General features: G+C 46.8%; 1 protein-coding gene across 3 annotated transcripts in view; it reads right to left on the bottom strand.

Annotated features, from left to right (window-relative positions):
• Window positions 1-9,278: 9,278 nt before the first annotated feature.
• The window catches only part of LOC144141370 (arylsulfatase B-like), a 47,851-nt gene continuing 40,173 nt past the window's right edge, over window positions 9,279-16,956 (bottom strand). For all 3 annotated transcript variants that reach the window (XM_077672959.1, XM_077672960.1, XM_077672958.1), the window contains exon 11: window positions 9,279-9,480. In XM_077672959.1, the coding sequence (XP_077529085.1) occupies window positions 9,355-9,480 (126 nt within the window). In that variant the 3' untranslated portion in view covers window positions 9,279-9,354. The remainder of the gene's footprint in view (window positions 9,481-16,956) is intronic.

The raw sequence follows: 16,956 nt of genomic DNA, 5'->3' as shown, positions 1-16,956 counted from the left end.
GTACATGAGTAATAGAGAAAGCAATTCGGCCCATCTCCCCGCAAGGGGGACTCGAGTAAATGCGTCGCATAGAGGGTGGGTGTATTGCATAAACGTTTAGTGTTTGGGGAGTTGGTGGTAGTGAATGCGTTGTAACAGCAGCTTCTCGACGTAGTTTGAATGATTCAAGGATATAAGGCGCGTTCGTAGCCTCCCATTCTCTGTCGGCTTTGTGGCGCACTGGGTAGAGCACCATGTACATTGCGTTCCGCCCGCTGGGTCGAGAGATCGAAACCAGACGCCAGATAGTACTTTTTTTTATAGTGTAGGGGGAGGGGTGCGGACTACGACTACGGACGTCAACGCGGGTGACATCGTGAGTTACTGAAATGCTCTGAATTTAAAAAACTCGAAACTGCAGTTAGGCGCTAGCTCGAATTGCGTACAAATCCTTGGAGCTTCTCAAACTTCGTCTTCTCAAACTTCAAACACAACCCGCTCGAGAAACGGCTGCCGGGACTCTATTCCCGCAGCAGTATCCGTCTAGTTGCCCGGTACGGAGCTGTACCCTAAACCTCCAACGCGATCCTAACCTCTAGCATAGGGGCACACAAATCCCAACCTATCTTTAAGGGTCAAGACTTCTTGCCTCTCCGGGGACTGCCCAGCTCAGCGCTCAGACAAGAACGATTTCTAACGCCCAAGTTCGCCCTTATAACGCCTCGAGATCACGCCCTCTCGGGAACGCCCCTATAGCATTTGTGCACGCGTAAAGGAGTGCCCAAATTTACGTAGACAGCTGTCACTCTGCGCGCTACAAAATATCCAATGAGGCGCCACCATCTTTGGGTCAACGGCCCGCTCGGGGACGAGCAAGCCCGCGCGACCCCGAAGGGTGGGGGCGAAGGGCGGCGACTATGCGGTGCGCTTTCCGAAGTGGGTGGTTACACCTCTCCCGCGTGCCACTCCGACGATTCTTCGAATCCGGCGGCACCGTCTGCGTTCTCAATGGGGGATTATCCCCACGATATTCTGTCGGCCAGACAGTCCGTCTCCCGGGCGTGCCGTGACAAATTGGCGTCGACTGCTCTGCAGTGTTGGCAGTGCTACGCTGCCAGACAGAGTGGCGAGTTCTCACACGCAGCCCGGGCGCCTGGAGGCTGACCTCACGAGTGGGTCTTACAACTCTGTCGACACCGATCCCGTTGGCCGGACGATCCGGAGCCCATACGTACCGTGACGAATTCGCGACGGCTGCCGCGTAGAGTCCACAGTGTTGAGCCACCAGACAGAGTGGCGGGTTCTCACACGCAGCCTGCGCGCCTGGCCACTTACCTCATAGGTGAACCTTAACGTTCCTATAGTAGAACCTCCTCCCCCAGCCAATAATTCTATAAAAAAAACGAGCTCCCTCGTTACCTGCTCCAGCAACGGTATTGGCATTTCCAACTGACTAACGGCCGACAAAAAAGGTATCCTAAAACGACGTCTAACTGTCTCTCGAACAAACAACCGTGTGAATGAATACGAGTTACATAAAGATCTCACTGACTTTTCTCGGAGAATGATTCTACGTGATTTTTTTTTCGAAAAAACAGGACCAACCTGACAATAACGAGCGCACTCTTCACCCTCCTAGCACTTCAACTCCAGATGTAAATCAATCTCAATAAGTAAATCTGTACACAAACTCAGTATCAAGAGAAATATTGACAACAACTAAGAAATCAAACAAATGCAAGAAACTCACTCCGTCGGAAGAACTTACCCTAAATAGCCTATCATCCAGAGCTGATGTAGTCCAAAGCCAGCCGACGAAGGTGGTAGCGTAGTTGTTTTACTATGGGAAAATACCAAAATGAAGCTTATAGGCAGGTCAACAGCCCTTGCCACTACAAGCCCAAGATAACGATCCGAGCCAGGAGTACAGCGTAACAATCCTTTAGAGCCTCACAAATCGGCGATCTAAAGAATTATTATCGACCACTGACTTAAATTTCATGCAACCGAATAATTGCTAGGGAGGACGTTTTTACCTCCTCACAAAAGTCCACAAAGTCCCCGTACAAATATTTTTTACTGCCGACTTTAAAGCAGACCCATAGTTTCGAAAAACAATACCCCAACTGAAGCATTATCTCGGTTTCTGAATAATTACCTATCCGAAATTCAATCGTTCAATCGTTCAGGACACCTTCAATCGTTCAGGACACCTTCAGGACAGGATACCTTCAATCGTTCAGGACACCCCCAATTATTGTGCATATTACAAGGTGGGCGCCTACACAGTGGAACTCTCCTTGTTACTCTTGACGTTGCCGCATTGTATACAAACATCCCTTTCGTCGATGGAGTCGAGGCTATTTCAAAACTTTATCAGAGAACCCGCACCAACATGCGCCAGACGTGTACATCAAACAATTCAAACTTGTTTTACCATCATACTTGTTTTACATTAAACTTGTTTTACCAAAGTAAAACAAGTTTTACTTTGGTAAAACTTGTTTTAACTGTCCAATATTTTGACTTTCACTCCTCTTACTTTTTGCAAATTTTTTGAACCAGCACGGGTATTCCATTCGCGCCGACCTATGCTAATAATTTTATGGGGCAACTTGAAACCACCCTATTAGGCTGTTTTCCGCATAAACCTGAGGTTTACCTCCGCTACATGACGACATCTTCATTATTTAGGAATATGGTCGCGTGACTCTAGAAACGTTCATATCTCGTCTCAATTCTTCGCATCCAACTAATAAATTCTCCTGCCAGCCTTCTAAAAAGAGGTAGACTTCCTGTATACTACCCCCATTCTAAACAACGGTAAAATTTAAACCACGCTTTTTAGAAGCGCAACAGACAGGGAGCAATATCTAGATGTTGAAAGCCATCACCTGAGACACTGCAGACAAGGGATCTTTGAAGGACAAGCCACAAGACTTAGAAGAGTATGCAGTGATGACAGGGCCTACGTAAAGCATCTAAGCCAACTCAAGTCCACCCTTATGAACAGCAACTACCCGAAACGCTCGCTCGATCGGGCGTACCAACGTGCATCTAATCTCAAAAGAGATGACGTGCTCAACAAACAGCGACAAAACGAAAGCGGCAGGCCGCCTGCCCGCATAACTAAATTTTAAAACGCCCTCCCAAACGTAAACAATTTCCTGCTGAAATACTACCCCATTTTAACCAGCAACGACCCACTTATAAAGTCGTCCGGGAAGCACCGAGGCTTACCCACTGTAGAAATAGGAATCTCAAAGATATTTCACCATCATCATCATCATCATCGTCATCATATTCAGCCTATCTACGCCCGCTGCAGGGCAAAGGCCTCTCCCATTATTCTCCAATTACCTCGGTCCTGTGCCAACTGTGACCAGTTTATCCCAGCAAACTTCTTAATCCGATCTGCCCATCTAACGTTCTGCCGCCCCCTGCAACGCTTGCCTTCTCTAGGGATCCACTCTGTTACCCTTAATGGCCAGCGGTTATGTTGTTTTCGCATTACATGCCCTGCCCACGCCCATTTCTTCTTCTTAATCTCTACTAATATGTCCTTAACACGTGTTTCTTCCCTGACCCACTCCGCTCTCTTCTTGTCTCTTAATGTTACACCTATCATTTTACGCCCCATTGCCCGCTGAGTCGTTCTCAATTTAAGTTGAACCCTCTTAGTGAGCCTCCACGTTTCTGCCCCGTAAGTGAGTACCGGTAAGATGCAGCTGTCATACACTTTCTTCTTCAGCGACAATGGTAGGCTGCTATTCCTTTTCTGAGAATGCCTGCCATATGTACCCCACCCCATTGTGATCCTTCTAATTATCTCTGCCTCATGGTTGGGATGTGGGGTCACAACTTGGCCTAAGTAGATATATTCGCTTACCACTTTAACTGCCTCGCCACCTATCTCAAACCGCTGTGCTGTCCCGAGGTTATTGATCGTTACTTTAGTTTTCTGCATATTAATTTTCAGGCCCAGGGCTCTACTCTGTTCGTCCAGTGCGGAAAGCATGCTTTGCAATTCGTCCCACAAGTTACTTAGCAAGGCAATGTCATCAGCAAATCTGAGGTTACTGAGGTATTCTTCATTAACCCTTACTCCCACCTGTTCCCAATCCAACATTCTGAATACTTCTTGTAAACATACTGTGAATATCATTGGAGAGATTCAGTCTCCTTGTCTGACACCCTTTCTTATGGGTATTTTATTGATCACCTTAAGGAGGAGGATGATGGTAGCTGTGGACCCATTGTAGATATCCTCTAGTATTCTTAACTAATGCTCATCTACCCCCTGGTTCCGTAATACCTGAATGACTGCTAGGGTTTTGACCCAGTCAAATGCTTTCTCATAATCTATAAAGGCTATATGTAGGGGTTCAGTATACTCAGCGCACTTTTCTATGACCTGATTGATCGTGTGAATATGGTCCATTGTTGTATAATCTTTACGGAACCCTGCTTGTTCTTTAGGTTGACTGAAATCTAAGGTTGCTGAAATTCTGTTAGCGATTACCTTGGTAAGTACCTTGTAGACTACTGACAGTAAGCTAATCGGCCAGTAATTTTTCAAGTGCTTCATGTCACCTATCTTATGGATTAGGATGATGTTCGCGTTCTTCCAAGATTCCGGTACTATTGGGGTCATTAGGCATTGCGTATACAGGTTTGCCAGTTTTTCAAGTACTATTTCTCCGCCATCCTTCAAGAGGTCTGCTATTATCTGATCCTCACCAGGTGCTTTGCCCCCTTTCATTTCTTTGAAGGCCTTCCTTGCTTCTTCGGTCGTTACTGGTGGGATGTCTATCTCCTCTGAAATACTTTCTCATTCGGCATTATCCTGGATGTCCCCGCTACTGTTCATATCTCTATAAAACTCATCGGCCACTGTGACTATTCCATCCCGATTTGTGATGACAAACGTGCTTATCTTTAGGTGCATACATCTGATTTTCCTCCAAGCCAAGACCCCTCTTCACAGCTTACAGACAACCTCCGTTCTTTACAGCGTATTCGATCCTCTCCATATAATACCCCCGTATGTCAGCTGTCTTACGCTTATTGATTAGCTTCGAAAGCTCCGCTAGTTCTATTCTGTCAGCTGCGGTGGAGATTGTCATGGTTTGCCGTTTCCTAATTAGATCTTTCGTCTCCTGTGAAAGTTTGCCAGTATCCTGTCTAGCCATAGTTCCCCCGACTTCTACTGCACACTCCGTGATAATACGTGTAAGGTTTTCGCTGACTTCCTGTGTCGTAAGCTCGGCTTCCTCGTTAAGAGCTGAATATCGGTTCTGCAGCAGTATCCTGAATTCTTCTACATTATGTCTTACTGTTAGCTCATTTATCGGCTTCTTTTGTACTAGCTTGTTGTGGTACCTCCTCAAATCTAGCCTAATTCGAGATCTTACCATACGGTGGTCACTACACCTTACCCTTCCGAGTACTTCCACATCCCGCATGACGCAAGGGTTATCGCAAATTATGAAGTCTATTTTATTTTTATGCTCCCCATTTGGGCTCCTCCAGGTCCACTTCCGACTCTCCCGTTTACAGAAGAAGGTATTCATTATGCGTTGGTTATTCCGTTCTGCAAACTCAACTAGTAGGTCCCCCCTGCTATTTCTACAGCACAGACCATATTTGCCAACTGCGCTGAGATGCAGCGATGGCGTAGAGGCACAGCATCCGCCTCGCGTGCAGAAGGACCATGGTTCGAATCCCGGTGCCGGACAATTCCCTCTGGATTAAAAAAAATCTATCGCGTATTGATGGAATTGCACAAAGGGGCTTGGGGTGCGGCCTGACCCCGGCGACCATTGCCGGCAATGCGCTCCCTCATGAGAGCAGGATTGGCCATCCTGGTGTAGTAATGGCCACAACCTCCCATGAATACGCCAATTAACCCACGGCCCTCTGTCCCCAGCGGCTGCGAAGCAACTGACCACGGCGGTGGTCAGACCTGTGACGCAGCAGAGGGTGCTAAGAAAGATACATCAGTGCATGCTAAAACAGGGCCTTCAAAGCAACCATTCAGAGCCAGCTGCTCCCGTCCCAGACGCAAGACTTGCAGGCACCTGCAGACAGACTGCATTGCAAAAAGCACAGCCACTAACAATGTTCACAAGATGAATTCAAGTTTTACGTGCACTTCATCCAACATTGCGTATACGGTGGAATGCTCCATGTGCCACAAAGAGTATACAGGCGAAACGAGACAACCTACGAGCCTAGGTCGTAATGGTCACCGGGCAGATGCTATTAGCAAATCCTCCATAGCAGCAGTGCAGCATTTCATCTAACCAGGCTACAATTTTGATGACATTAGGTTGTACATACTTCAGTCAAACTAAGTTTATTAGGTACAGAAAATACCGAGAATCCTAATTCACAAATTCTACTCCATGGAACCTGCTGGAAATACTACGTCTAGGGGCAACCTTGAGTCCTTGTGGTATTCACAGGGAATACAGGATTAGGCATTGTCTTGCTTGTACCAGAGTCCTTCAATGCCTTTCTGCTCATGAAACTCCGCCGTCACGCTAAGGGGAGCTCCGTTCGCTGCCGCGCCCCGGCGCTGGTGTTGATCGTAGGGCAGCCGGGGCGTTGTCAGAGCTCGTTTGGCAGGGAACGGACCACAGAGTAAAATAAAACAGACGCTCGCCGCCTTAGCAGCAGAGCGCTTTCGCTTTACGTGTCGTGAGCCGCTCAATGGGACTTATCATTTTGTGAGTGGCGAAAAAATTTGCTGGAACGGGCCTGCTCCTACTGCGCTCCTGCCTGCCGGTCTGGCTTCAGAGAAGCGGCGGCCGCCCGATTCCCTTCCATCTGCGGTGGCACCCCTTGCCGTTTCCTTCTTCCCCGTACTAAACATGGCCCAGAGTTTCATGACCAGAGAAGCATTGAAAGACTCTGCTTGTATCGTATCCAAAGATTATGACCCCTTCCTCCTATCCTGATGTGGTCACCGAATTCCTTTTGTGTTCATCCCTTAGCTTCCAGTTTAGTACGCGCAGGCATTTCTCCTACTTTTTCTGCGGAATTCCGTTTTATTTTTATTTATTCGGTCTTTTTTGCAACGCTTTCTCTTGTGCACTGCACGTCCCACACTTTATTAGTTCGGTTTTGAGTATCAAAAAAGGCCTATTCCAGGAATGTTAGTATTGGCGACACGTGCCATTTCAGTTGTGGGGTTATTGTTGTTTCTTTTGTGTGTTTGTGTCTGTGGTTTTTCCTGTCGTATTTTCTTTTTTTCAGGGACCCGGACCTAGACAATTTCCATCAACCTTTTTCAGATGGTTGGACCCTTGATGCACGTACGGCACAGCCCCAAATACCGCCTGGAAATAGTCGGTGAGAAGTATGGTGTGCAGGTGGTGTTCTCGGCACCTGAGAGGCTCTCACAGATGGGCGTAAGGTGAATATTCCTTGCAAAAAAGCCCAGCTGTGTCACAAAGCCCCCATATGGGATTGTGAATTGTGCGACGGGAGTGATCTACAGGATCCTCCTTTCGTCCAAAAAGTGTCACATTGGACGAACAGGCACGTGCCCTAATGTAAGGGTCAGAGAGGACCAAGCGGCTCTGAACGAGCAGATGAAGATTGGCTACCTGGCCGATTTTTTCCGCCGGTGCACAGGTTGCACTCCAGATTTCTCGGTGACACGCCTTTTGTACATGTCTTCCCCGCACACAGACCGAGAAATGCTTGAGAAATTCATTATAGGCAGAGAAGGAGAAACGTTTATCAGTACACCGTCCTTTGCGGTCTCACGAAAGGAAATCCTTTTGTTTGATAGTGGGAGCAGGTTGTGAACAGGCGTTGCGTGATCGCCGTGTACAAGTGTACATTTTATTGAGGCCGTGTGGTATGGATCGGCACTTTGGTGTCCTTTCGATATGAGCAAGTGTGACCCGTTTGATACTGTTTTGTCTGTTTCGCTGCGTTTTAATATTCACCCTTCCCACGTTCTATGTACAATTAGACGTTTTTTGTGCTTCTGTAGCATAAACTCAGTGGACGTTCTAGCGTGTGTTTCGACTCCTCTTTAGCTTTGTCCCCGTGGTAATGTTCGCTGGTACAACGAATTCCTTAGTAACTAACTCACCCAACAGAGCGCTTTAGTTGTCCTGTGGCCCCTTCAGAGACTTTCGTTGGGGTCAGCTTGAGCTTTACGCCCTCAAAAATGTTGAGCTGTTGCCTACACGTCACGTCACCCGCTGGATGTTGCCGGTGCTGTTTGCTTGCAGATTTGGTTTCCTGAACCTTCACACACTTCAAAGTGTTTTTCCGCTCACCCACATTATCAGCAGTGTACTGGTAAAGTGGCACACCTTTCCGTACTGCCAAGGGTAGACACAGGAACTGGGAGTCGCCGCGCTATTGACTGTTTGAAATACTCGAGGTTGAGGAGGCGCTTCGCCGGAACAAACGCCGGTGCCAACGTAAACAACGGCTTTTCTGATCAATTATCCCTTTACTGTTTTTGATTTTGAAATTACCGGCTATGCAATCGCTGTGTGGTCAATCGACGTATCATAAAATCTGATTATGTAAACAGAAAATATAATCTAATAGGTCATCTGGCGTCCACACGACTGAATTGGTAAGTAGGTTGTTTAATTTGTGTTTCTCTGGAGTTTTAAATTTAGAAGGGTTTGGGTAACCCCGTTTGGAAAGTGACAAGGTTGAAGGTGCAAACTACCGGCGGCTAAAATGCTGCCGTATACACCGCTGTATGCATTCCCTCGTCTTTTAATGTCACGTTGGCTACACTACTTTGTTGTGATCCCACCGTGGTACGTGGGACGGCTGGGTAGGATGGTTTCTGAACATTCGCATGTGGGAGAAATATATATTTCCTCCAAGTGCGGCGTATAGAAACTCTCCCGTATCGCCAGTAGTGCGAATGTGCGCCAGATCAAAACCCCAAAGGCTGTTGTCAGGCATAAATCCAGCGAAAATAAAAAAACTATGAGATGTAGAACAGACTTTACACTGCGTATGTCGTACTTTACTCCCAGTGTCGCATGCCGAAGTGTCTCTGCTGTGTCTCTCAACATTGTGATGGTAAATCTACGACGTCCTTCAGGGCTTTTGCATCACTGTCGTACATGCTACGGGACGCTACAGCTATTTTTTGTGCTTTTTTAACCCTATATATTCTAATAAACTTTAACTTGCCATAATACGCCTTCATTGTCACTACCTATGTTTTGGCTTTCTAGGAGCTAACCAATATAAATCAACCCCTCAGTCTTTGCCTTGTTCTTCAAAACTGAGAAAAGAGACAGTGGTCTGCATCGACAACTTTATTATAATGATAATCAAAGTACACAAAAATTCCAAATTATGCCTAGAAACTCTACGGTACTACCTCCATGTTCCCCAGGTTCCATTTAGGACTTCGGGAAAGCCTTTTGGATCAACTGGCCGGTTTCTTGAAGGGATAGCCGACGAAAAATACCGTGCGAGCCTCTTTCGAAGCGCACGCACCACCTGTTAACAAATGACCACAGATAAGTTGCTGATAACGATGTACGTATGGGCCCCTTGTTGCCACAGAAAAACGGGGCTGAAGGGCGAGTAAAATGGCAATAATGCAGCTTTTTTTAACAGTTCCCACCCACGTACTGCACGGGAAAATGAACAAACCGCTGAATAATAATTTCAACGTAGTTGAAACGCAATGCTTCTATGCGATGTATTTTTCTCTTGTTTAAATACCCCCTATTGTATTGTATACCGGTGGCATGTCAAAATTAGGTGTTTAGGGTTGATAGCTTTATGACCCCGACACGTTCAAAGAAGTCATATGTCCAAATAAAACCAGCGAACCAGATTGAACGCTTCTGGGCACTGTTTTAAGGAGACTAAGAAAAATAATTGGTCAAGGTTCTCTATATATCGTTTTCTTTGTGGTGACTCGTGAAGAGCTCCTTGCGGGTTCTTAACAAAAAAGGCATAAAGTACAGAACGCGGAATTTTCGCCTTTAGGCGATAATAAAGAAGACTTTCCCGGCCCCTTTGGCGTAACATAAAAATTCTCATTGTTATGAGAAAAGCTTTTCTTCTGCACACAGATTGTCAGGTGTGATAGCTCGTAATCTTCCCGGGATTTGTAGTTGGCGCCCCCAGATTGCACTGCGGGATTCATCAATCACGACAAGCTTTATCTAGCGAAAAACGACGACGCCGCCGCCTACGCCGGCACGTTTTTTTCGCACACGATCCCTTAGCACAACGCTTAAAAACATCGAACCGACAAATTAACCCCACCAACACTGTCTTTTTCCAAACGCAAGTTCTCGCAGTTTTAATTCTGCATTTTGTACTATCGGCGTTGTGATTTAGGATTTACACACCTAAATTGCGTTGATCTATGTGACGTCACCCCCGGCGTGTAGATATAGTGCTTATAACCCGTTTGCGACATACATTTTGCGTGTTAACCAAACACAGCCTGTGCGGCCAGAAGCTACGACCTTCAATGTGACGAAAACATAGTCGTATTGTGTGCATACCGTTTTAAGTAACAAGGAGAAAACTTACACGATGTGGTAAAATTCGGTTTTTAACAGCGTTTTCAAATCTTCATCACCACATCCCTCTTTACCCAATTTCAAGGGCCTTTATTCGTTTGTCTCCAGTGCCTTCGCGTTAGTTTTGCCGAAGTTCACACTGTTTTTTTTTCATTGTCAATTTTCGTACAAATGCTGCTGCAATGTTCCTTTCCTGCTTCTATTCCCCTTCAGCGGCCCGTATATTACCATGTTTCTTTATTGGTGCTCAAAACATTATGCAAAGTCAGCCGAGCCGATTTGTACTGTCTAGTATAGGTGCACCAGCCAGGTTTTTGTCATCATAATTTGCCTCCGTCACCCATGCGCTTGTTTCCTGTCAAGTCATTTTTAACCCAATAAAAGTTCAAAGTTAACAACCGCGCTACGAGACCAAATGAAAGGCTCAGCGTCCCGAATACGATGATAGCGCAATCGGATTGATATGAGGAGAAGATTTTAGAGTGGCGCCCCTAGTGGCGCCAACCAGAAACTGAATAGAGGGGAAACAAAGCAGACGTCACAGGGTTTTTCACATGGCCGAAGACGTACCGTATATTTCTGGAGAACGATATTTACCTATTTATACAATTCTAGGAAGCACTTTTGAGTATATTGCCGCGAACGATACATTGGGTTTGTTTATTTGTGTTTTGCTTTTACCGCCCGGCTGCGCCGGTCTGTGTTATCTCTGCGCCAAGGGAAGCGCCTGTTCCATTCTTTCTTTCTGTGCCGCATGTGTTATCTGTTGTGATAGGGAGAGCATTCCGATCTAACGTGAACAGCCCAGAATAATCTTCTTGGATCTACTATGTTCTCGATGCGAATCGACGTTTCGAGAACCACGCGCGCCAAAAGATAAAAAGCCTGCAGTGCGGACGCCGGGGCATTCGATTCGACGACACTCGCCTGTGCAAGTCACTTTGTTGACCGCTGCTTCGCCGCCTCTGTATTCTTTTGGGTTGTTAGGGGAGCACAAGTTCGCTCCAATAAACGTGTTTCTCATTCAACACCACTGCATCGTCCTTGTCTTCGTGACATCTGGTGGAGGTGCTGGGTATGAAGGGTGCGTACCCAGCACCTCCACCAGATGTCACGAAGACAAGGACGATGCAGTGGTGTTGAATGAGAAACACGTTTAAGACGACGACCTCAACACCGATGTCCACGGATATCTTCAACGTGCGGAGGAGGCCCGCCAGCTCGCTCGAGTTCGTATAACGGACCAGCAGCTGGTGGATGCGGGCCGCTACAACCTCCGACGCCGAGACGCCGAGTATCAACCAGGGGATCGTGTGTGGGTTTGGACTCCCATCCGACGACGCGGACTCAGTGAGAAGCTCCTGCGAAGGTATTTCGGACCCTACCAGATTCTACGACGTGTTGGACAACTTACCTACGAAGTGATCCCCGATGGTGACTCCGGCACATCACGACGACGCACGCGGCCTGAAGTCGTCCACGTGGTTCGCTTAAAACCTTTGTACGGACGATGACGAACTTTTATTTTCATTTGTTCGGACTGTCGCTTATGTTAGCATCGGGTCGATGCACTCTTAGAGGGGGGGGTAATGCCGCGAACCATACATTGGGTTTGTTTATTTGTGTTTTGCTTTTACCGCCCGGCTGCGCCGGTCTGTGTTATCTCTGCGCCAAGGGAAGCGCCTGTTCCATTCTTTCTTTCTGTGCCGCATGTGTTATCTGTTGTGATAGGGAGAGCATTCCGATCTAACGTGAACAGCCCAGAATAATCTTCTTGGATCTACTATGTTCTCGATGCGAATCGACGTTTCGAGAACCACGCGCGCCAAAAGATAAAAAGCCTGCAGTGCGGACGCCGGGGCATTCGATTCGACGACACTCGCCTGTGCAAGTCACTTTGTTGACCGCTGCTTCGCCGCCTCTGTATTCTTTTGAGTTGTTAGGGGAGCACAAGTTCGCTCCAATAAACGTGTTTCTCATTCAACACCACTGCATCGTCCTTGTCTTCGTGACAATATGTTGATCTGAAAGAATTACTCCAACTGTACACATTTCCCGAGAATATCTTGCTCGCTGTTTTACAGCGTTTTGTCCGAACTAAAACCCCACTTACCTAACATTCAGCCGTCCCTCTACGAGAACTGCCGGACTCAGTCATTCTTACCATGGCTATGAGAATACGTACAACTGTTGCACGAGAACAGTTACTAAAAGAAGAAACAGAGCAGCGAAATCTCCAACGTTTTTAGTTCTCGGCGTTCTAATCAAATTGCAGTTTGGTAAGAAACTGCATTCGCGTCTGTGTACTGGTCCCCCGACAGGTGCAAAGAAGTTTCTCCCCCAATGAACATAGTCCCACACAGTAGACGCTGAAGGCGGCAGAGTTATTATACCTTCACAGGATTTCGCACACTATACACGTGCAAATACGCGCGACACTGACCTGGTTATATACGCATAAAAAGCTCCGCATTTCGTTAATCGCGCGCGGATGTAAGAGCCGCCGAACTGCAATAACGGCTTCCCGCGCTTTTTTCGCATGCTGTCGTTCAAGAGAGGGGAACAAAAACAGCAGTGACCTCCCGCATTTTTTTGTGTTTGTATTGATTGCGACCACCCAATAAGCGCAGGATGCTGGGGAAAAAATAGAGGGTGGTGGTGAAGGCGGCGGCCAGAATCCCCCTCCGTATCCTTCCCTGCCTCAACGTCAACTTGTCTTTCTTTGTAGGCATTTATTTGTAGACAGCCCCGGGTCGCGTGATTGTTTAGACCAATGAATCTTGCTGTTGCGGCGACAGCTTCTGTTTCAAGTTTACTGATTTTCTCGACGTGCTAAGGCTGCGCTGGAAATGTACGCGTATCGCTCGTTGATTTAGCTCGTCTGTGTCGTCGTGCAGTGTGTCCCATAGAGTTATGAAACTCTATGGTATGTACATGTCGTGGTTTGCCTTCAATTACCTGTGCTTATTTCATCAATGTCTGCGTGTCAGCTCGCCTGTCTTATGTGCGCTGCCGGCTCTCCGTACGACGACGTTTAATGATCATTGGATACCGACTCACACAACAGAGTGCGTGGTACGTGTACCGCTGCCTGTTTTGTGCGTAATAGGGGTCGTCCGATCAAGGAGCGTGTTTTGCGTTGCTACCTGTAAGTACCACGGTCCTGACTGTTGCGCAACAGGTGCAAAATTGAAAAGAAATCGTTCTATGGTATTGCACTATATGGTCGTTATTTTTTTTTTGTTCGCTGAGCCGTATCCTGGCATTTCTTCATCAGCGCTTTCATCTTGGAAACATCAGCTTGTTTAGGTTACCTGCGGTGTGAGCGTCGCAGGTGACCGGCGCTGATGTTACTTGTACGCGTTTTTAAAAAATGAACGCGTTTTTAGACCACTCTCGCGGGCGTTCTTTTGAAGTAAAGGTTCCTAGCAAAAAAAAATATTCTTAGAGCAGCTTTTGGCATGTTCAAGTTTCATTTCGGCGTAGCGTGGACTGTGGGGTATCAATCGTCTTCGCAAGTGGGGCCTTATAATTTGCCGCTGTAACTCGCGACTCAATTCGTAGGTATGAAACTTACTACGCACTAACAGCGTTCATCAAGAGTGACCTAGAGCCAAACTTCCTTGGTGCCACGTAAGGCGGAACGTTCAATGGGAATTCTCGAAAAACGTGCAACTTTCGGCAGCTTGTCGTGTTCACCACGGGTAAATTGTCCGACACAACAGCTGTTCTTTTAAAAAAGCCACTGTCTTCTCATCGCCGCGAATGATTGCAAAGCCTTTTGCGTCGGCTTTTTGTGTCTGTGGCAATTTATGTGCTGGTATTATCATTTCCGTCTGAGATGTGCCTGAAACACTCTGCGCTGAAGTATAGTACAGACCGAGTCCAACGTACCTTCAAAATGTTAGCTTTGATATCCAGAGCTTGCGTTAGGTTTCCACCTGCGGAAAGCAATGCAGGCTAATGCCTGATGTGTATTTCGTAGATTTCTACTGCCCCACGGCGCATAATTTTTTTTTGTACATTGAAGGAATCTTGTTTGACCGAACAGTGCCCTGTAGAAACCCATCAATTTTTGTCGTTTGTTTCCCCTCTATATAAATTTGACCGTGGCGCCCCCTAATTTAAGCGGCACCACCTATAGGACGATCTCATGGCCAATAGGACCGCGGCCGGCACACAAACCCTCGACGTGATGTTGATGATGGTTGGTGTTTCATGGCGCAAGGCCAGCGAAGGCAAAGAGCGCCAAAGAAGAAGTTATATGATGAAGCGAAGTGATTACCACAAAAAGATAGGTATAAAAACATATAAATCGGACATAGTAAAATCAATTAAAGGTAATTCTGATGGCTGGTGTATAGGGCCAGATTTGATTATGCGTGATATGAGATAAGGTTTAAAAACTTAACATCTGACAAATAATCAAACACACGTTTCATAGAAACACTGGCATCGTCACCTAGAAATAGCGATGGATGTAGTGGGATATGTTGTCTGTAGAGTTCTCTGAAGTGTTTGTGTCGTGTTGTGTGAAGTGCCTTGCATGTTATTAGTATGTGGACCACGGATAGGCCCTCCCCGCACCTGCTACACAGGGGTCTCGGAGATCCCGTGAGCAGGTGGGAATGTGTTGCATGCGTGTGGCCTATCCGTAATCGAGCCAGGGTAACTTCGTTGTGTCTGTTGTGAGTATCAGTGGTGTATGCTCCCAAAAGTGGCTTTATAATGTGTAGTTTGTTGTCAGTCTGTTGATTCCAGTGCGCTTGCCATGTTCTGCGAAGGTGTTGTCTGATGTGTGGTTTCACGTCGGTGTAGGGTAATGTGGTTATGTCTACTGCATTCGAGAGTGTAGCAGCAGCAGCCATTCGATCCGCTGCTTCGTTCCCGGCTATACCACAGTGGCCAGGGACCCAGCAAAGAACAAGTTCAAATTTGCGTACATACACAGACATAACACCCTTGACTATTAAATTTATAACGTGATTTTTTGAAGAATTTGTTGACGACAACGCCCGCACAACACTGAGAGAATCTGTATATATAATGGATTGTGGGATGTGGCTTTGAAGGATATGATTAACAACCAGAAGTACACCATAAGCCTCTGCCGTAAAGATACTTGTATTACTGTTAAGAGTTCTAGTGACACTAAGCCCGGGCCCATGCGCCGCGCAGGACACCGAGGTGGAAGTTTTAGAGGCGTCCGTATAAAATTCAAAATAATGATACTTCTCCTGCAAATACAAGAGGTGCTGCAGAATTGCACATGTGGGAGCTCGGTTTTTATCTACATGTGTAAATGATGTGCCGCATGAGACAGGGCGGAGATGCCATGGTGCTATGAAATCTGTTACAGAACTTTGGATGGTATCTAAAAAGGAGACAGCAAGCTCTGACGCTTCCTCTCTAACTCTGTAAGAGAAGGGCGCAGAGAACCAACCCCTCGACGTATCGCAATTAGCAGGAATGAGTACGGAACATTTAACGAACATCATTTGTATCGATAATCGGGGCTCCACACTATAAGGGGGAGATGTGAGGGAGCAAGAATTGTTTTGTGTAACGTGGCGCCGAACAAATATACAGGGCCGAACAAACAGGCATGCGCGCACGGCCAAAAAACTGAGACTACTTTTCCGCGACCGCTCGTAATATCGATTAAGTTGTACTTGTCTAGCAGTTGACATATACAGGGTCGCGTAGATGTTTATAGGATAGTAAGGGAAGGGGGGAGAGTTTAATTGAATGCACGACGCACTCTAAAACAGTACCTGCGCCGTACCGGCTAACACTTCGACGGCTGTTTCTTAAGTATATAAATGTTTACAACAGGTCAGAATAACGCTATGGAATACTGCAACTGCCTATCTACGCACGTGAAGGTGTTACCACTAAACGACGAAGCTGGACATTGGCGAGAACGAGCGGCCAATTAGGCAATATACTATCTAACATTGGTTCGGAACGCATGTACCTGCTCACCATTACAAATTTTTAGGCGATGCTTTAGTTGTTCGCCTACATATTGTGAGGAGACGACGAGAAAGAGAGCAGTGGCACGTAGCTCTCTGGTGACAGGCTCCGAAGACGACAAGCTCTTTGAGGCATACAGCCTGCTCCGGACCCCACCACTTTCTGATCGCTCGTCATTTACTAATTAGAAAGCTCCTCATCTGCTATGTTTTGTCTCATATCTGTACTACAGCCACGTAAAATATTTAACTCCCATATGTACCATATGTCGTCTCCCGAAAAGCGCTGTGACAGCGTCGTTCCTTTTTGCGTGATCTCTGGGCGAGGTGTGGAAGCGTATAATTCTCTCCCCATTCTTTCCATGCGAACTGAAATTCGAAGCAGCGCAAACAGACGGGACAAGAAACGACGACACATGGCGCTGACTTGCAACTTGTTGGTTTATTCCGCCGCTTGC

This window comes from Haemaphysalis longicornis, unplaced genomic scaffold, assembly GCF_048455015.1.
Source record: "Haemaphysalis longicornis isolate Haplotype H1 unplaced genomic scaffold, Haemaphysalis longicornis Haplotype H1 scaffold_6, whole genome shotgun sequence".
NCBI classification, from domain to species: Eukaryota; Metazoa; Arthropoda; class Arachnida; order Ixodida; family Ixodidae; genus Haemaphysalis; species Haemaphysalis longicornis.
This window is presented reverse-complemented; position numbering and strand designations above follow the sequence as displayed.